Source organism: Anguilla anguilla, chromosome 2 (assembly GCF_013347855.1).
Source record: "Anguilla anguilla isolate fAngAng1 chromosome 2, fAngAng1.pri, whole genome shotgun sequence".
Classification (NCBI taxonomy): domain Eukaryota; kingdom Metazoa; phylum Chordata; class Actinopteri; order Anguilliformes; family Anguillidae; genus Anguilla; species Anguilla anguilla.
Window position 1 is genome coordinate 18,136,538 of NC_049202.1, and position 22,034 is coordinate 18,158,571.

Genomic DNA, 22,034 nt, shown 5'->3' on the forward strand with positions numbered 1-22,034 from the left:
ATTAAATATTCACAATATAGAAAAAAAAGGCCTGGTCCACGAAATGTCACCAGCCACTGGGAGACCATACAGCTCCATCACTAATGTTCAAACAGGCATTAGGACAGTTGGTTACCAACACCAAATGGCCAGTGAAAACTTATGAGTCTGTGCGTTTCTGCCGTAATCTATACAAATCCTGGGTTTGGAGGTTATTCCATCATAAAGAAAATTAGCTCAGAATTATTCCGTAATGTTGAAGACAGGGCAGCAGGGTAGGATAATGGTTCAGAAACCAAGTCATAACTCAAAAACTGTGGGCTCAATTTCCAGTTTGTGAACTGCTACTCTACCCCTGAGTAATGTACTTGCCTGAAATTCTTCAGTAAAATAAATAAGCAACCAGTTGAATGAATGAGTTGAAAGTAAAACAACAAACAAACAAAAATGTAATCTGCACAAGTCACTCAGAAAAGAGTCTGCTAAACGCCAAAATGTGATGTAATGCAAGACTGTGTCCGGACTCAATCAAGTGACAAACAACTTCCCACTACAGCCTCCATCAGGAGCAGTAATTGCACTCCGATGAGAAATTCACATCATCTTCTGTCCCATCAAGACACTGAAGTGTATCAAATCACAACATTGCTTTTTTGCATTGTCACATTCCGTACAACGGGTCCAACAGTGAGGTCTTAAAGCCAGAATGTCCTTTGTTGACCTAACACTTACTCAGGGACACAAACTAGTGCCCCTTAGAAATCATGACTGAGTGACAACGACTGTGCACCAGATCCCTCCTCAAAGTACGAAACGATTTATATGTACAAACGAGACATTCCCCACGGGTCTCAGACAAGGATAAAAAATAAAGGAACAAGAATTATTTTTAAATACTAATTAGTAAAAAGACAAAAGTCAATATAATCACAATGTATCCCTAGTATATGCTGTGACAATGCACGTGTTGACTTAGTCTGTAATAAGTGGGTGTGCAGTTGCACATTTCCAAGTAAAATAGCACACATTTTGAATGGCGAGTTCAAGATGAATGGGCAGATATAAAGATATAAAGTTGAGGATGAAATAAGGAAATGCATAAATGGAATACGATGGGACTGGACCAGCATCAATTTCAAATAACCCATTATGTGCTGTAAAGACTTCCTAACATAGCCTATATGGCTGGGCATTGTAATATTTTTTTGCGATTTTACTGAATTATTCCATATGCCCTAATCCAAAGCAAGATGTAGATTACAAAATATCTTTATCTGCAAAGTGAATTTGACCGCTAAAAATGCTTTAACGCCTCCAAATCGAAATGTGTCTCAGAAAAGGTGAACACATGCATTGGTGCCGTTCAAAAAAAGTAAAATTATTTCCACAAAAAAAACTTGTTTTCAAGCAATAAAGGGGGGCTCGGCGTTGTAAGTATGAAGGGATCTTTTAACGCATGTTTTATAATCCAAATTATAAAGCTTTTGGTCTTATGTCACACATTTAATTTGTGTATGCACATTTATGTATGCTTCGCGTTACATCTTCCAGTTTCAGAAAGCGTAAATGACCCAACCCACAAAACTGCTGCCGTAGTATTTCTACACAACAATAATATTTCTTCGTTACCTGTTCTTTTCAGATCTTTAGTCATTAAAATACCAAATGACAAAAAAACAAAGGCCATTGTAGAAATGTCAATGAGATGTTTTCTTTTTGAGCTAACTTGCGTTACGCCGGTGGCTTGCTAACATGCTAACTGAACAACAAATCAGACGTTCAGCGACCGCTAGCCTGCATGCTAAATGAACAAGATAGTAGCACTTTTTCTTTGGCAATCCCTTACCTTTATCTAGACAAATAAGCGATTATCTAGGAATATGGCCGAAATCAAGACAGGTAACTTAATATTTTCGTTTTGATGTGCCAAAAACAGTCATTTGTATCTAGCGAGTAAGCATTAGGAATTGACATGGCACAGTCTACTACTAAATAGCTAGCTAGCTACAAAAGCTAGTGTTAGCGTTACCGTGATACAGGCCACTTAATCATGTGGTCCATTTCTATGACGAAAACAAAGCATGAGGATTGAATACATTTCACCAAGTAAATTAATTCTCTCATTGTATTTGCAGCATATGCCGTGAACAAGTTCGCTAGCTAAATAAAAAATCTCTAACCAGCGTTAGCTAGCCTAGCACTAGCTGCATTGATTGGCTCGCTCTCAGCGGGTAAAGGCTGAATAGCAACCTAGATAACTAGGCCCCAAACAGACCTCCCTTTGCTACTAGCCATGTTGTTATAGATTGCTCATATGCAAGGTAAATATTTTAGTCATACAAAGTGCATTTAAAAATAGGAACAATCGAAAAAATTGAGAGTAGGTTGACTAACTAAACAGCCGTTAGCTACCGTACCTGCAAAGAAGTCCTGCTAGCCAGCTAGCTAGCTAGAAACGTATGCTCTCCTTCCTTGGCGGTGTAGGTGTAGTACCTAACTAGCTAGTGATTTATAAAATTTTGTCTCTTCAGTCAGACATTAAATAATGATCTGTGTGTGGAAACGCGTCCAGAACGGTCCGTGATATTTTTCTCAATATATGAGGCCTTGTCCACCATTAAAAGCCTGATAAAGACGAGGGTACGGAGCATGAACAGCCCTTTGTTCCTGGACAGACATGAACAATAGCTAGGCCCTCCTCTCTCTCCGTGTTCCCCCCACTCGCTCCTCTCTTCCTCTCCCCACTGTAGATACAGCACTAACCCTTCCCAGCTCCTCTCACCGAATGAGGCCCAGGAGCTGGATAACACCGTCAACCGCCCTTCCCTCACCCTCCCCCCGCTGCAGCAGACATGATTTTACAACACAAATGTTTACAACGCAGTCCTTCTGCATCTCCTCGTAATTTACCGTATGTGCAGTTTGAAAACACAGTTGTATCGAACTGTGACATGAAAAGTAACAATAGAAGAATACACTTGTTCAAAAGAACATATACGTTGTTTACCAAAATTATTAAACTCGAAAAATAATTGCAATCACTTAGACTATATACCATGGTTTCATGACAATACTGAAACACCAGAAAGGCCTCTGTAAATCTGCATTTTAGCTCAGGTACCAATAGTGCCATGCTGTAGTGTAGGCCTACACAGTGTGGACGAATTATCCACCTGTTCAGGTAAACCACGGGTTTTTCAAATTGATTATCGATAATACACAAAGCAAGTCAGATATTATTTTAGGCAAATGTTATTTCACATTCGAAGCACTACCCTTTAAAAAATGTATTTGATTTTAATAAAAGACGCCACTGGTGTCTTGTTAGAACTTGTCCAACTAATGTGGCCAGAAAATGTATCCACATTTCGTCGAAACATTCAAAAAACATCCAAATTCTGTTCACTAATAAAAAAAAATAATTGAAATGCAAAACATTTTAATGTGCGTTAAACAAAAATTAGAAGAACTATGCGACTGCATTTTATCTGCATCTGATTTTTGTGTTGACTATAAAGTCTACAACACGTTTTCAGTTTTTCATCTGCCTTCCGTAGTGTGAACATTAATGGATACTATACAATGAGATGTACGGTAAGGATGCACTGGCCCCTCCCTCTGGGCCCTGTGCTAGTTTTCCCAGGAGAGTGTAGCTGTTCCTTCAGTCTACCCCACCCCTTCGCTGCGGGCAGAAAATGAGCAGACCTTATCGTGCAGTATGCCAGTGTTTGTCAGCATAAAATGCCGAGTAACAGGAGTTTCAATGAACATACACACCAGTTCATTTATTTAAATAGATATATCAGACGTCTGAGCATGGTTAATTTGGAAAACAGTGCGTTTTTATGCTTCAGTTGTTGCTTATGTTAATAGTTATTAACCTGTAAGCTAACGTTATATAAACATGAAACGCTGTACCTAACTGTGGGCTAGAGTGACAACAGTAGCGTACCGAGCGTGCCACTTACTCTGTTAGACGACAGCAAACATTACTTATTCAGTTGAAATAGTGGTATATCCGACCATGCAACACAGAAAGGGGGGCAGGGTACTAGGCAGGATTTATGAGAGGAAAATCCGCAGGGGGGACGCCAGGTTTAAGCTGCATCCTGTGTCCATCCCTGTGTATCCATGGCAACGGTCAATGAAACAACTGGGAAGGAGCCAAGAGTCATTCCTCTGATGAACATAGAGGTTAATCAAATTGTATGCATGGGTCAGGACCTGCCAGAACGTTATGGTTTTTTTTTTTTTTTTTTTTTTTCCTCATAAGAAATAGAAACAGAATGCTTTCTTAAAGTCTCAAAATTAAACTTTCACATATATTTTCTGTATTTATATTGCTAGCTTGATTTACTGTTTGGTTGACATTTAGAAACCCTGTTTATTGAATGTTGTATATTGAGAGACTGTTTTTGGAAAGCATGTTCTGTTTGATTCTGTTTCTGTGTTATTAGACAAAGAAACAGAAAGTGGCTTTCTTAAAACAAATCCTCCAAAACTGCAGCATTCACACAGATTGTCTAACTACCAGTCAATCAATCAGTCAGACAAGCTAGCTAGTAATACAATTTCTCTACTCATAAACTCATCACCCAAAATCATTTCCTTAATGCCATGTTGAGATTTTAAAATAGAAAATGCTTTTAAGTGTAATAATGTGTTCAAAACCAATAAAAAACAATAATTGCTTTAATAAGCCCTGTCTACCTTTCCTGATGTGTTGTAAGAATTAAAATGGGTGGTGTGTATACCTTGGAAGAGTGGTACACATTGACTGTGGCTGAGTTGAGTTTATCCCCACTTCACAATAAAGAGCCTGAATTGAGTTGAATGGAGCTAGATAAGTGTCATTTGTTTATATGGGAACCTAATCGGATGAAGCCACCTTCAGGGATGCTTATGAGTCCGCAAGCCTAAATTCATCCTGTGGCTGACTGTATAATAAATTGAAACTAATATATTAAATGAAAAACATTAAAAAATAACCTGTGCACCAAACCCCTTTAGTACTTTTTTGCATTAATCAAAAATAACTGCTGCTTTACATATATACTCAGTGCTTGTAAACAGCACCCTGTCCTTGTCATATGTCCTTATCTGTCATTACTTTCTATGTACTAAATTTCATGCTCTATACACACTGACAGGATTGTGGAGCGGGTTTTTTCCCCGTCCCATATACAACACCATGTTTTTTCACATAAAATTCATTCTTCATGAGGTATTTTTTTTCTACAAGTCATGGAAACTCATAGTCAGGGACAACTTGCTCTGTAGTTCACAGTCCAGCTTTTGGCACAGTGACAGCCCTGTAATTTTCTAGCTCAGGACACAGCTCTGTCATCTTCCATACCTCTCTGGGTAGTTATGGATATCAGAGTCTGCTGGGGGTGCCCCAATATTCCCCCTGCTCTGACAGCTGCCACATTCAAAGGCTTACTTCCAACATATTTCTGATCTGAAACTTTCATGCTTTTTGAAATGACGACATTGATTTCAAACATTGAGAGATGGAGTTATAGAACTGATCAAGCCTTGCAGCACATTAAGCCTATTTCATTTTACACATTTTCACGGGCCTCCTCTCAATCTTAGTTTGTGACCAGGCAGTATACTCAAACAAGTTAATGTCACTAGGTTGAAAGGAGTAAATTTAGTTGCTGCCTTTACCATTGTCAGTTCCACTTGATTGTTCTTCATTAAGAGAGCGAGACCTTTATTCTTTTCATGACAGTGTATCTCTCTTGCAAATATTTGCAGTTTTAGCATTACTCAGAGTCATAACTAGAACTATGGTAATAAAAGCTAGCAGCATAACAAACTGTAGCTATGAAATGCACTATTCAGCCATAATCCAAAAAAAGATTTCGTAGAGGGAAAACCTGCAGAACACTTCAGATAGTTTAAATACTTCCTAAAATCTTTTTTTGCAGATCCCTATGGATATGTGGGCATGAATTGTGCCAGTGTAAGAGAGAAATCACATCGCAGTAAGGTGATGTGTGATTAGAGATGAAGACTTGGTTCAACATTGTGCTCGTTAAAAATACAGGAGGTGCCCAAACGGGCCTCGGTCGACAAAAGAGGCAAATCCCACAGCGACAGAATCCTCCCTCTACCTGGCTGTGCCTGAGAGACCTTGCACACCCAGCCATCCTCTCAAATTAATTCACTGCATTTCCTGCAGTTGCACTTCAAAGGCAAGGCCAAGCATGAGTTCTGTACTCACACCTATAATTGGGTTGTCATGGCAATACACTGCTGTTCCATTTCCTGCCATGTTCCACTATGAGTAAATGTGTTTTTTTTATTTATTTTTTTATTTTTTTAAAGGAAAGGTTACATTGGCAGATATGTGCCTCTTGAATTATTAATGTTTGGAAACTCTTTAAAAGACCATAGGCTGTTTCTTAAAAGCATACCTTCAGTACACAGATTAATATGACTTTAGTGGTCCTTGTTTGTACGGTTCCTTACATGGTGAAAAATAGAACAGCATGTTCACTCTGAATTTTAAAAAAGGGAGAACAGATTATAAGAAAATAGTTTCTACAACCTACCTCCCAAGTATGGGAATACAAAAAAGCATTCCGCATTAAATGTCCCATATACTGGAAATATCATAAAGTCTTAAGCAAGTCACAACCCCTCTACACCTCGTCCTGCCTGTCTTTAAATCATCCAGTTGGCTGTCAGTCGGTTACAATTAAGCAACAGGCAAAGCCGACAGCCACTTTCCAAAAACGCAGCCGCGCAGACAGAGAGAGAAAGAGTGGAACCCCCACCTGCGGCCTCCAGCAGGTCAGCCATATCCAGGGGTTCTGTCCTGCAGCGGGTGAGGTGATTCCACGCTGTGCCGTTGTGGCTGGCGTACTGGTGTTCTCTCCTTCTTCCCTTTGGGACAGGGGAGATATCACCAACACCCAGACTGCCAGGGCAGAGGGTGTGGGCATGGGGGGGGGAGGGCTGTGCACAAACAGGCAACTGCTGTGACTGCCCTCTTTGGCCTCCCCTTTGACTAAACAGGAAACCGCAAACTAGGTCTGTCAAGGTCCTGATAACAGTACCACAACACACACACCCCTCCCTCCAGTTACTGACAGAGCCATTGGGCAGGGCTCTCTAGTTTCTAGTGACTGACAGGGAGTAATGTCATCTGTGTTGGTTGGCTTTTCACCCCTCAAGAAACCAAAGTAAACCCACATCCAGACCAGGCCACAAGCTCAGCCTGTTCTTAATTTAATCATTTGTTTATTCATTGGCACATATAGATTATATGTATACTTCTGGATATTGAGTTCAGAAAGAGTATGCCTCAGGATTTGACCCCACATCTTACAGGTCAAGTTAAGCTACAAATCCACCATCCCAAACTAGTACACTTATCCAGTTCAGAGAGAAATCTACGATGTCACCTTCTAGTTTTTCCAAAAAAAATTTACCAATCAAGCATCATGTGCCCACACAACTGAAAACTATGCTAAAAGCTGTGTGAAGGCTAGAAAAAGCATGGGTTTCTGTCCAAATAAAAATGTACTTTCCTTTTGGACTAAATTAATGGATTTCTTGTTGGCCATTCAGACAGGACTGAGTGAGTGAGAGGTTATAAAATTACAAGACACCATCAGTACTTTTTGGATTGACTGGGAGTGTTGCCATGGAAATGCGGAACCAACAGGTACCTATGGTAACAACAGTTATTGTGAGTGGTTAAATACTGTATCGTGGTGACATACATTCTTTACATAATCAATTTATGTGACTGGATTACAGTACATTTTTAAGAGGATATGTTTTCATGGTTTAATGGAAGCAGGGAGCATAGCCATTGCCCCACAGCATCATTCTGACCAATACCAGCCTGGCAGTACTATGACAGTGTGCCAGAACAGTATGCTTCCCCACTCCGAAATACCTGTATATTCAAAGTTCCATGCTGGCTGCCTGTCACCTGAGAAGCACAAGTGTCACATCAGGCCAATGGAATGGCAATGTTGTCCTCCCATCCACATTTTTGGGAGAGGAACATTCAGAAAAAAGGATCCCCATCCTGACAGAATCTAATCCCCCTTCACCCACAACTGGATGGTGGAGATGACGGAAGAGCTGAAAAACTAGATTCAATTAAACTGATCCCATCTCAGATCCATTAGCAGTTGTGCTTAGCTTTTATTGGTCTAAAAATAAATCCTTCCCTGACTACACACTGCAAAGACTTACTAGCCTGGTTGTATTTCATTTACCTGGAGCTGATACACCTTCCACACAATGAGACAGCAGCCACCAAAGTCTTGACTGGTCATTGGTAGACATCTTGAGCTTTAGTCAATCTTGGTTTGAAAAGTTCATAGATGGATAACTAAAATAAAAACTTTATTTTCAATTGTAAAGGAATCAGAGTTGAGCTGAAGACCTGGAGAAAGCAAGGCTAGGAAAATAGGGGAATTGCCTGGCCTAGTGTTTCCCAGCCCTGGACCTGGTGGCACACCTTGTAATGATGGGAGAGTGAGGCCTTTGATTGGTTACTACAAGCCAGTGATTGACCATGTGTTGTGGCACAACCTATTGTGGGCTCATGGAATCTGAACTTCCATCACTGATACTGTTCCCATTTTTAATAGCTCTTTCCTGTAAATTAGGATGTACTCTTAATTTGACAGATTTACATTTAATCTGCTAGAGATTTTTTGTGAAATAAAAGCGTGACTAGAGTTATGTTCATGTTATTAAAAAGTGGCTCATTCAACCTTTTTGTTCATATTTGCCTCTAGAACAAATCTGTGGCAGGTGTCTTAATTGAACTTAGTTAGTTGTTCAATTAATTGTTACAGACCACTTCGACAAATTAATTACTCAAAATCAGTAAAGTTGAACCTGTCTGCACTGCTAATTAGCCAAAATGAATACAAATATGTTGCATAAATGCCTTGAAAGATATGTTGAAAGATATTCCCCCTGAATAGGCACATTTCCACTAACTCATATCTGAGACAAATAACTAAAGCTAGACCCCATATAAGTGATGTCAAATCCAGTTCAGCATTCAATTAACAGCTCAATCAAATCAATTATTTAATTAAGGGTTCAGCTGGAAGGAAAGCCACCATGCACGACACAGTGTGTGATGATCACTAGGGTTGGGAAAATGCTGGTTTAGCCAATCAGCTCTAAGTGGGATGATTAAATGGTCAGATTACAAAAAACAGATTAATAATTTGCCCAGGGCATCACAGTTAACATCCCCTCATTTTTGATAAGCTACATGGTATTTATGGAAAATTCAGCGTGTAACGATAATTAAAACAGACAAAGCAGTCTCATTCAAACAACACATCTCCTGTTATTTGTATAATTATTTGACAGGTACATTTATCAAAAGGCCAGTGACAAAACAGGAAGATGATGACAGTACAACATCAACAGTAATTGAGCAACAAGGGTACAGCCACATCCATACACTCAGTATCTACAACCACCTTGAAAAGCTATTACCTGCAATCAATGGCAAGGTATTAAACTGCTCTGCCTTATATAAACTCTTGAGTGCAATAACTGATATGAACTACAACACTAAATCTAATTCTATCAAAGTCTATAGTGATGCCTTAGGGTGGTACAGCCATTGAGGAAACACAGAGCTATTCCCTGCAGTCAAGCTGTGGTTTTAACGCAGATACATATTGCTACAAAAACTGTAAGTTATAACGACATTAACACTAACAGTGCAATCTAAACAGCAGGCAGGGGTGTTGCTTGTTATCTCTACATATTGCGAAGCGTTCCCATTGCAGTTGTCATGCTGTCGCAACAAAAACAATTACGCGCAAAAAAGGCTGTATTATAAGTCCATCAATGTCAGTGCGTCACTTTGGGGACATTGTGTTAGCTGGGTTTTCTACTCTTGTGTAATCACACACAGCAAATGATTGCTTATCCTCCCACCCTACATTTATTTACGCCATAAATGTAGAGCATCCCTGTAGCACGCATGAACACGTGAACATACACACACCCCGCTCCCCACGGACCTCGCGGCTATGCAGGGCTGGCTGGTAGTGATAACCCAGCAGCAGCACTACTGTGTGTGAGATCGTGTTAGTGATTGTCACAATCCTGGGTAACACTGTGCGCTTTCGTCTGCCGCCAGATAAACCGTAACATCAGCTACGCATTGCCACTACAACACTGCCACACGCAAAGCCAGAGAATCCATTAAGCTTTACAAGCATTGCCATAGGACTAATCTCATTCTGACAGGGGTGCAGTAAATTCAGCATTTACTCACTTAAACTGACCCCTCTGATACCCTGAAACACAGCTGCTTAAAAATAAAACTGAATTGGAATGCCGTCTGACGACAGTGATGCACGTCAGCTAAATCCGAAGCAATGGTGTTGATATGCTGCTTGATTTTGCATGATTTTAAGACAGCAACATAATTTTCTATCCTTCCATAGTATCGAATGACATTTCCGAACGCAACAATGCTTTCATTCTTTGGCACAATGGCAAGGAGAAGTCATAGATTTCCTTTCAGCCCATCTCAAACAGTATTTTCCAAAAATACATCGTACGCGTTATTTTTCATCCAGCTTTTGTTTTGGTCTAAAAGACGAAACGAACGACAGGTAAACGGCCACAGAGCGATTATTGCCATCTTGTGGCGCACTGAAGATTCGCAGAATTTCATTCCAGCGCGTTTGTTTTCTTCTTCAGTCAGGGCTGCACGTCTGAAAGATGCGGCGATAGCTCCAAGAGGGTAACGTCAGTAAATATACGACTACATAATATACGCGGGATTATATAATAATTAGCTCAGTTATTTTTATATGCCCTTTTCTCATTATATGAATGTGTGTGATACATAAGCACTGCATTTGTGTAATTATGTCTATTCAGACAAACGTGAAACGTGGCGTGAAAGTCAAGTACCACTTGACATGCGAGCGCCCCCCCTCTCTTTTTACGGATGTGGGGAAGCAGTGTTGATCATAATTGGCATTAAGTCTGAACAGCTTTTCTTTTCTGCACCGATCACAGGAACATGTAAAAAGTCTGTACTAAACAAAGGAGAGGGTAAGGAGGGGCAGATTAGATTAGACAGCATGGCGCTTTCTCTTTGAAAGGGCTTTGATTAGCCTGCTGTTTCTCTTTGTGTCTGCTGTGTCTTTTTTTTAAATGCAGTCCTTTGGACCAGGCACTTTGGGAGTTGGAAGCTTACCAAACACCTACACTGCAGGGCACCTCCGTCTCCAATTCTGCTTTGGTGTGTGTATGTGTATGGGGGGGGGGGGGGGGGTCACTTTCACTGCAAGAACAAAATGGTTTGGACCAGAGAAGAACAGAGACTGACGTGCCAGAACCAGAAAGAATATGAATTCTTTGAAGCCGGTGTCATTCAGAAAAGAGGGACTGGTACTTGACTTCCAGCTACACCAGTTTACTGAGGCAACAGCAATGTCTGCAAGTGCCCAGGGGTCAGGGGGTTGAGAGCTGGCCTTGTTCTGCAAGAGGGGAGGGAGGCTGGGGAACGTATCAAATCCTGATGCACACTATGCTCATGCTGTGCTGTCAACAGATGCAAGGCTGTTAATGTCTTGGTTTAGGGGTGGGAGGTGGGGGGATTGGCATTGGGGGAGGTGGGAGTTGCCTGTAAGTGGGTGAGAGAGAAATGCTGCTCATATGTTGTTTTTAAAATTCCCATCCCACCCAATCAGGAGCACAGAGTTCTCCCTACTAATGATATTTTGTTAACACTTTCATAACAGTTATGTGCATATTATGTGCTCTTAAATCATTTTTCTTTTGCAATATTTGCTATGGAAACAGCCACAAAACCTGCAGTTAATCAACCTTACTATGTTAACTCACAGAGTCCAGCAAAATATATTGATGATCTAGAATGTGGTTTCATTCAATTAGAGAACACTATGTGGTAACTGTGATGCAGTACTGTAATCCAAAATTGTGCTCATTATTCAATGTTTACACCAACCCTGACCCATGTGTTACCATCAGTTTAGAGACTGGATACTGTCAATATGTAACATGAGTTAATACCAGGAGCTCATGAAGAACAGTTAGGTTGATTTCCTACGGGGAGAAACCAATGGACCCCATCAGAAAGCACAATAGTCACTGTGCAAAACCTTCTAATCGGCTTGTTTCAATCTTGCCATCAAAATTACAGCAAAACATGTAGGATATACATCTGTGAATACAACCAATACATTTAACACTATCGTGTATGAACAAATCATGAGATTACTGTGTAGGAACAATGCATTTTCATTGCGAAAGCCCACAGCAACTTTTATACAGTCTTAAAGCCACTGGCGTTTTAAGCTGTGGGTGGGGCTATGTTATGGCTGTTTGATGACAGTAACTTTAATGCTCCTTTATAAGTCCAATGGCCATTCACAAGTAACTTCAGTGTTAAATGAGCAGACCTGAGAGCCATAACAGCACTGGTTTTCAACACTTTTCACTTTCAATGGAAACTCAACACAATGGTGTAAGGACAAAGGTAAGCTAACCTGAGAGTCCACTGGCACGCTCTCTAGCGACTGCATATTTCCCGCGAGAACAGCCTTCCTTTTGTACAAGACTTTAACCTAGCATTTTAAAACCAGTTTTTAACCCGTAAATGCCAAGCCGTATTCAAAGGCGTGTCCTGTTGCCGCAGGATCCCCTGCCGAATCCGGGGTGCGTACCTGTGCACGACCTCCGCTGAAGCACATTTCGGCAGCCATTGCTTCTTTTCCCCCGGTAACACGCCAGCTGAGCTGCGCAGTCATTGTGTCGGAGGGCGGCAATACAGGCGACAGTGCGGGTGGCAGTGCGCAGTATAATGGGTAAGGAGCTGGTCTTGTGTAACCTAAAGGTCACAGGTTGGATTCCCAGGAAAGACACTGCCGTTGTACCCTTGAGCAAGGTACTTAACCTGCATTGCTTCAGCATACAGTACATCCAGCTGTACAATTGGATGCTATGTTGAATGCTATGTAAAGTTGTGTAAGTCGCTCTGGATAAGAGTGTCAGCTAATGTAATGTAATCAGCACACTCGTGCAGTCGCTGACAATAAGACAGGGAAAATCCAGCCAACTGAAACTCTCTCCCCCCTGGGCAGCGTTACAGCTAATTATGCTTCATCTTCTGAGGCTGGCAGCCACAGTCAGCACAAGCACGGTCGGGATTTAACATAAGATTTCTTGGCTTGTGCCCACATACTCACATTCGTATTAGCATTTGAGTTGTTCAGGAAGTTGTCTGAAGTAATTGCTAAAGCATATTTTTACATTTTTAAGTGCTGGAATAAAGAGAACAGAAAAAAAACAGAAAACCAAGAGCCAGCTGTAGAAAAACCTGCCCCCAGCAAACACAAAATAAAAGTCACATATATGAATATAGACACATGCAATAGCATTTGTTCATTTGTTCAGTACATAAGTCAATGGCATCTAGATGGCCAAAATGACACCCATTAGCATTAGAAAATGATTTTCAACAGACCAAACTGAAAATAGAAATCTTTTCCTATTTGTCCAGCTGACTAAAAAGAGATTTTCGTGTTTTTGTGCCTTTGACTTTGTGACTGTGTTCATGCCAGTGAAGATGATTAGAGGAACGTCATGCTACATTGGACACCAGTGCAGCTCATTATTCCCTTCAATAAACCGGTGCCACTGGACTACAGGAAACCCAGTAGGAACAATATGCTCCTGAGGTAAATGAACTGTCACCGTGACGTACGACTGTGCGTCTGTCATGTCCAATAGGATGTGTCTATCAGAGGAGTACAGCAAGGAAGAGCCAACCAGAAACAAGATGACATCATTGCAGCTAGGAGCCAGAGAATACTGCTATCACAGCTGGAGAAAGGGCAATGTGTGTGTGTGTGTGTGTGTGTGTGTGCCTTTGTGCATGTTTGTGGACTGGTGTATGTGAGGGTGTGTTCTGTGGAGTACAAGGTTGCATGTGGTTTTGTATGTGTGTGTGTGTGTGTGTGTGTGCGTGTGTGTGCCTGTGCGAGTAGTTTCATGTTTCATACAAGATATATAGCATTTAGTGAATGGTGGTCAACAAGAAAACCCCATGAAAAAACACCATAGAAACGCAATTCAAACACTGCTAAAGCAACACACTCCCCCCCCCCCCAAGATGAATAATCAAGTGGTGCTGCACAAAGCTGTTACAACCCGATCACACCAGAATCTTTCACAGAGAACACGTCCAGCGTTTCCCCTCGCAAAGTAGGCATTTGCCACACCTCCCTGATAAAAGTATTTTTGGACTTGCTGTGTCAGAACAGAGTTATTAGAGTTTCCTGCATCATACAGGTCAGGGGTCACAGGCAAGAGGTCAGAGGTCACAGAGCTTGAGTGGAATTCTCTGAAATGAACAAAGCCACTTCTCACTTCCCTGGCCTTCCTTGCCAATAAGCCATTGTCTCTTTCTTCACTATCTGAACGATGCCACTGTAGCTGTTTCTCTCTCATGGTTACTAGTATTCCTGTTTTTTCTGTTCTTGTTTTGTCATGATAAAATTGGACATGATGATTTTTGTAACTGATAGCCCCATGCACAAAGATACGTTCTTGAAAGACAGACCGGTCTAACTGTACCATCAGCCTGTTTTCCTCTGCTCTCAGAGCCTGCAGTCTGTGAGCCTGCTTTGACCCAACATGCTACAGACATCTTCACTCACTGCAGACAGGCTTCATAATCCAGTCTAGCTCCTCACGATGGCAGGGATCTTTCTGTGTGACGCACTGTCTTCAAACACAGGGGGGCAGACCCCCCCCCCCCCCCCCAACACAACACCACACGTCATTCCTCAAGAAAAAAGGAAAACCTTGTCCCTTAACTCAGTGTCCACTCTACACTGCATCTCTCTCCCTCTCCCTCTCTCTCTCTCTCTCTCTGTTAGCTGGTAGAGGTTGGCCTCTTGCTGTGACAGGAGGCAGAGGGGAGGTGCCAGAGAATAGCATAGCTTCCCAAAGAGGAAGTGGCGGAGGGGAGGGGGGCTGGGGGATGACACATCTCTCTCTCTCTCTCTCTCTCTCTCTCTCTCTCTCTCTCTCTCTCTCTCTTTGGCGCTGATCACACCTTGCTGGGGGCCAGACAACAAGCTCCCGATTGGTCTCTCCTACACAGGAAGCCATTTTGTTTCGAGTCCTCTGCTGTCGTGACACGGGGTCTGTGAGGCTTCACAACAGAACACGCTCTAGCAGCGAAAACAGAAGGGACAGGTCCGTGCCCTCCCTCCAGCGGGCAAGCCCCCCCCCTGCCCCCAACCCAGCTCTGCCCACTCCCGCTTCTCTTCCTGTTCCGACATCAAAGAGCCCCAGCTTTGTTTGGTTGCCATTTTAGTTTGGTGCTTTAAGTCATTTTCCTCTAATCAAGGGCACCATGTGACTTTCTGCATGAGGTGGCACAGCTCCCTCCTGATGGCAAACGTGTGTGTGCGAGGGAGGGAGGGAGAGAGGGAGAGAGGGAGGGAGGGAAGGGAGAGCGAGGAGTATGTGTGTGTCAGGGGGGTTTGGGGGGAGGCAGGATGGCGTGCGGTGGGGGGGGGGGGACTGGGGGACGGGGGAGGCTGCAGCACAGGCAGTCTATTTTTACAGGTTTCTCTCAACAAAAGAACTCCTTCCCTTTCACTCATTCTGACATTTTGCACAGGCAGCGCTGCTCTTTGGCAGATCGCATTCGGTCCTGTGGCGAATTTGGACACACGAGTGCACACGCGCTCTTGCACGCACATGCACACGCAGACTCACACACCCTCCCACATGGTAACACAAAACACATGTTCCTCCCAAAGCCCCCCGCCCCCCACAAAACACGCAAGCCTATCCCAGTCAAGCATGATGTCATCAGCACATGTACAGGCATATGTCTGTGAATATATACACACACACACACACATACACGAACAAAAACATGGCCACACACACACACACACATCCACATACTCAGACACACACACACACACACAAACGCACGCAAATACACACACACACACACTCACATCCACATACTCAGACACACACACACGCACACGCACGCAAATACACACACACACATACACACACACACAGCGAGCGCAGCCCACATAGGAAGGGGGGTGGATCCCTCTGTCCAACAGCACACAGGAATGTAAACAAACCTGACTGGAAACAGGGCCTGCTCTCTGATTCACATTAGTGCTCTGCATCAGGGGCACAATAAGACGGGAGAGACAAGACACCCATAGAACACAGTCCTTCAGACCCCATGAATGAATCCTGTGTTTTAATGGGCCCTCTGAGACTGAAAGGATCTGGCCTGAGCCAGGAGGACCGATTCCATTTCTCCACATTAATAAAAACAGAATGGCGGTGCTCAGTACTGAACACACACACACACACACGCGCGCACACGTACACATGCACACATGTACGCACGTACAGACACATGCACGTACACGCATGTGCACGCAACTGGAACTTACAGAAAAACAACAACAAAAATAAACCCCTGACTACTTTGGATGGAAAGAAGCTTCATCAAAGCCCCCCCCATCCTCCCTCTCTCTCTCTCTCTCTCTTTCTCTCTCTCTCATTCTCCCTCCTCTCTTTTTGGTGCCCCTCAAAAAAAAAAAGAAAAAAAAAAGGAGGAGAAGATGGTGGGGGAAAAAAAAGAAAAAGAAAGAACAATCAAGCAGGACACACGTCTCTGGAAATTTCCATGACTGCGCTCATAAAATATGTACCGTGGTGAACATAATCTGCTTGATTTTGAACGAATGCTACACCCCCCCTTCCCCCCCACCCCCCCCCACACCAAAATGTTGGCCTGTTTATCATTTAGACTGCCAGCGCGGTTTTCAGGGCAGGGACTCGCGGCAAGATAAAAATCAGCCCCGCTGAGCCTTTTCTGGAAAACTGTTTGCATTGTCTCGATGGGGAAGCGTACGCAGGGCTCCCAACCAGTCTAAACTTGCATCTTTTTTTCATTGGGTCCAAAGCTTGCTCCAGTCGTCCTCGGCAAATGAGCCTTTGAACGCGAAACGACGAGGCAAAGTGCAAGCGGGAAGAGGGAAAAATGGACGACTTTTAATCGACTGAGAAGCGGTCGTCTTTTTTTTTTTTTTTTTTGTCCTGTTCGGTGAATTCAGGCGCCCGCCGGGAAAATCGCTTCGCTCCAAAAAAGGTCCCGCAGCAACCTTTTTTGAGCGTGTTTTGCCGTTAAATAGGTGCATATTGACTAAAAAAATGTCCAAAAAATGGGAAGGGGAAGAGCACGTTCCTCAGCCGTGACCTTGCTCTGAACTGCCAATTAACGGGCATGCCACACCACCCCCCCCCCCACCCAATCTGCCCCATCACCACCTTGTCCCGTTTACAGGGCTAATAAACCTCACCGTCTCCTTGCGCAAGGACGGTTCTGTTTTTACAACACCAAAACCGCTAAACGAGCGTATGTGTCATCTGAGAGATGAAGTGACATGTTTGTTTGCCGCTGCTCGAAACGATCATCGCTTAATGATCCAATGAAACAGCTGGGTCCTACCGGCCCAGCTGACTAACAGGGCTGCAGGGACCGCTGGTGCTAATGTAGGACACGGCTCTGACAGGGTCACCCCCACCCCCCCACGAAAAAACGAGGCAAGCCATCGCACCACCGCCGCTGATTCTGGAACGCAGGATCGGGGGCGACTGCCAGTCCTTCCCATTTGATATGGGTGGGTGGGTCAGGGGGGGGGGGGGGGTGTGGGGTGGGGGGTTGGGTTGGCTGCCAGGGCATGTGAAACTGAAAAGCTGCCCTCTCTCCATGCCTGAAATGCCCATTTACACCCCCAGAGGGGCGTTGGGCATTGCCAGATACCGTCTGGCCGTGGCAAGCGGAGCCGGCGAGGCCGCTGTACAGCTGCGGTGGCGTGTTCCCATGGCAACAGGACGCATTTCTCCTTACGTCAGGGCCTCGTTCCCTTCCGCCGTCCGTCCGCTCGTCCGTCTGTCCGCCTGGCATTGAGCTGGCACCCCCTGTCCTACCAGTGAAGGGGCTGAGGGATATGAACGGGTAGCTGAACTCAGAACGTGCAGATCCTCGTCCCCTTCTTTTGAAACCTTATCCCCCCTGTAAAGCCCATCACAGGACTGTACCCCTGGCTCTGGGATTCCTGAAAACAAGGCTGGGGTGGCGGGGGTGGCGGGGGGGGGAAGAGGGGGGGGAGGGCAGTGCTCGACTTTCCTCCGCCTGGATCTCCGGTCACATGTCGTTCTGATCTCTCAGGGTGGGGGCGGAGCTTGGGAAGCGTGGATCGGATCACAGCAGGTTCCACGCCAACGCCAGGCTGCCACTTCCTGATCTGAGTCACGTCTTCTGATCCTCCAAGCCTGGATCCCCGCAGTTCCTGCCAGTCCTAAACCAGTTACCCACAAGCCCCTTCCGTCCAACCCTCAAAGCAGCAGACCTCGAACCCAGAAACTGGGAAAACAAAGGAACCACCAGTAACCCAGGTGGACAGGAGGGTTTGGAGGAAGAGACAGGAGTTCTTGGCCTCACTTTTTGAGGGTCAAATGGCCCACTCCACCCCAAGCTGTTCAGGTCAGAAAGTTGAGGGGTAGAGAGCAGACTGGAGAGATTTGAATCATTCTTCACTGGTGTGAGATTTAAACCCGCTCGCACAAATAAAGGACACCTGTAGATTCATTTTAAGGGATGAAGAGAGAGGGGAAAGTGGACGAAGTTGACCATACAAGATGATGGATGGAAACACAGCTCTGAATGTAGAATTGAAATGTTTTAAATTAAGAGGAACATTTTTGTCTCTAAGTCCTATTGCCAACTTTACTGCTAAGACCACAGCATCAAAAACTACTGGCCCCTCTCTCTTTCTCTCATTCTCTTTCTCTCACACATACACGCACACACACACACATCCTGTCTCCTTTGAGAGTCCAAATGCGAGCACCAGGATGTTGTCTGATCAACTGAAATGAGAAACAGACACAGGGTCCCCACAGCGCTTCCATCACTGAGTCACAACATAATGATGTCGCAGGGCGGCAGATAATAGAGCCAACAACACAAAAACAGGCGCATGCACGCACGCACAAGCGCGTACACACACACACACTCACACACACACGCACGCACACACACACACATACACAACATATCGCAAATGCAAGCGCACACACACAATCACAAGCAAACAAAAACTTCTCAGCGTGAGCCGAGCTTCGGAGATGTCACGCCGTCCTTCGGCTTGCCAGCGCCAGGGTAGAGTCACAGTGGTCAGCCTCCTACCTCAGCCCTCTCACCGCCCCCCCCCCCCTTTCCTCCTCCCCACACCCCCACCAAACATCTCTGTACCTGGGGAAGAGCAGCACATCCCCGTGCTGGTACCCTCCAGCCACGCGCGCTCGTTTCCCTCCGCATCTGCTCTCTGTTAGAGCCATAAACATCAGACACAACACACGGCCAGTCCCAGGCAACTTTCCCTCCAGATGTCATCGCCGTGGAAACCGTGGCCACCAAAAAAATTTTTTTTTAAATGACAACAAATCCTGTCTTTGTTTTTCACTTGTTTTCCTATTTTCCAAATCCCCTACCGCTCTGAGACACATCCGTCCCGTCCATGCTAACCGTATGTAAAAAAAAATTTTTTTTAAAACATGTGTGTCACACATACTTTCTGTGTGAAACGTGACACCCCTTTTCAAAAAATATCTGTATAACCTTCTTTGCTGTAGTTTTTGTCTGTGAAAACCTTTCAGTGGACAATGTCACAAAACCTCCACCCCCCCTGCCACAGCACACCCCCCTCACCCCGCTCCCCCCCCAGCCCCCCAGGGCCTCAGCACCTCTGCAGCACAGCGTAACGCTGCGACCCAGCCACATGCTGAAGGAGAGAAAACACAGCGCTTACCAGGGCACGCACAGCCTCCTACAGACATCTTCTCACATGTTTCTCCCCCTCTCTGAGCGGAATGGTCTTGTTCGCTCCACGCGCTGTTAGCGTGGACCACTTCTGAGGAACAGAAACAGGAGGAGGGGGGGGGAGCGGGAGGGGGGGAACCACGAAGGGGGGGGGGGAGCAAAAGGAGACAGAGGAAGAGGCTGAAAAAAATCACACGCGCGAGAAGGGAAAAAAAGGAATAAAAAACGGAGGAACCGAAGCTTGCTCTCTCTCTCTCTCTCTCTCTCTCTCTCCGAGAAGCAGGAAGAAGGAATTATATTCCAGCGGCTGCTAGCTGCGCCTCACGCTCATTAGTATGCAAATTGCAATACTGGTGGGAGGAGAGTATGAGAGAGTGAGGGGCAAGAGAGGGAGTGCGTGCGTGCATGTGTGTGTGAGAGAGAGGCACAGAGAGCGAGCAAGCGGGAGGGAGAGAGGGAGAGAGCGAGAGAGAGTGAGAGAGAGAGAGAGAGAGAGAGAGAGGGCTGTCAAAGTGACCTGTGAGGCAGATTTCAGAGAATAACAACCATGTGATGTGTTTTTTTTTTTTTTTTTAAAGATGCACTGGCTATTTTTGCCTGCCGCTGCTGTGGGAGATGAATTCTCAGAAGGGAGCCCAGCTGAGGAAGGCCTTTCCGTGGGACTCATTACCGTTCAAAACTGCCCCCCTTACCACCGCCACCCGCCCCCCCCCCCCTCCCACACACACACACACACACACACACACACACACAGCCAGGGCTGCCTGACATCGCTCACTCACCAGAGTCTATCGCAAAGATCACCCTTTCAGGAGTGAGACACTAAACTGCCCCCCCCCTCCCTTCACACCACCTCTCTTGTTTCAGTCATTACTCCCACACTTCATCTCTCTCGCTCTCTCTCTCTCTCTCTGTCACTCATTTACCCTCAGTTTTCTTTACTCCACAGATCTGTAGCTCTGAACAGAGCAGAGAATGGCAACGTTTGCTGTTAAGAGCAGGCGTAGCGGATTTTTCGAAAACACGACACCCACCTGGCCTGACGCCCCTCGGATACGCCGCTAAGCGCACACAGTCTCAAAGGTTACGATCCACGCCCCTCCCCCCCCCCAACACACTCCCCACTTGGTTTTTAACCCTCTCTTGACTTCCGGTTCTTTCTGTGCCCCCACCCCCCCCCACCCCTTTGAGTCAGATCATGCTCATAATCCCCTGTGCCACCGCCACCTCTGTACACCGCAGGCTGGCCCTATCTGAGGCTGGATCCTTCTCCCCCATTCATGAACTCTCTCTCTCTCTCTCTCTCTCTCTCTCTCTCTCCTTCTCTCTCCGTCTCTCGCTCGGTCTCCCACTCCTCCTCGTCTTAAGCGTCTGCTTCGTGAGCCACGGAATCTCACACTTGACTGAACCCCGCATGCTTCCTGTCAGCCCTCCTTTGTGGTCTCCCCCAGAGACCTCTCCTGAGCCGCGAATCACCCACCAAATGGCTTTTCCATCTGATCTCCTGCAGTACACCTCAAGCAGTGTTTTATTCACCGCTGGTTTAACACCCTAGCTGTGTCCGCGTGAGCAAACAAAAGCAAAGGTTTTTCCACTGGTCTCTCCTCTGATGACCTCAGCCAGGCCAGAAAATTAAGGGAGGGTCGAAAGTCCACATTTCGCTTGACAACGTATTTGTCGGTGACCTGAAGACTGGTCATCTGAGCAGCCTAAATTGCACAATGATCACATGAAGCAACTCCGTGTGCCTGAGAACCCAAATCAGCAAACCATTCCAACCTCTGACATTTCCTGAAGCAAGTTTTGCATTCCTTCATAGAGAGAGAGACAGGGAGAGAGAGAGAAGGAGAGAGACAGAGGGAAAGAGAGAGAGAGAGAGAGGGAGAGAGAGTATGAGAGAGAGATTTGGAGAGTGACTGTGGTTCTGTGGAAATGGCTCTTTGTTATCAGAGGCAGAGATGGCTCCCTAAAGCTACTGGGAGCCCCAGGAAATGCACTTTACCGCTGACTGCACAATCAGATCCTCTCTCTCTCACACACACACATATTTGCAGCAGGCTCAGAGAACAAATGGTCTCTCTCTCTGACATATAGCAGCTCGACAGTGTTGTCTGACTAGGAT

The 22,034-nt window shown here is 45.0% G+C and overlaps 1 protein-coding gene across 8 annotated transcripts in view; it reads right to left on the reverse strand.

Moving 5' to 3' along the window:
* The window catches only part of LOC118220311 (LIM domain-binding protein 1), a 36,106-nt gene that overhangs the window by 13,539 nt on the left and 533 nt on the right, over positions 1-22,034 (reverse strand). For 2 of the 8 annotated variants that reach the window (XM_035404126.1, XM_035404124.1), the window contains exon 1: positions 19,902-20,032. In XM_035404126.1, the coding sequence (XP_035260017.1) occupies positions 19,902-19,929 (28 nt within the window). In that variant the 5' untranslated portion in view covers positions 19,930-20,032. Of the gene's footprint in view, positions 1-2,396; positions 2,774-6,404; positions 6,489-6,767; positions 6,943-19,901; positions 20,034-22,034 lie in introns of those variants that run through there. The other 6 variants (XM_035404125.1, XM_035404120.1, XM_035404123.1 and 3 more) reach the window with 5 other exon arrangements.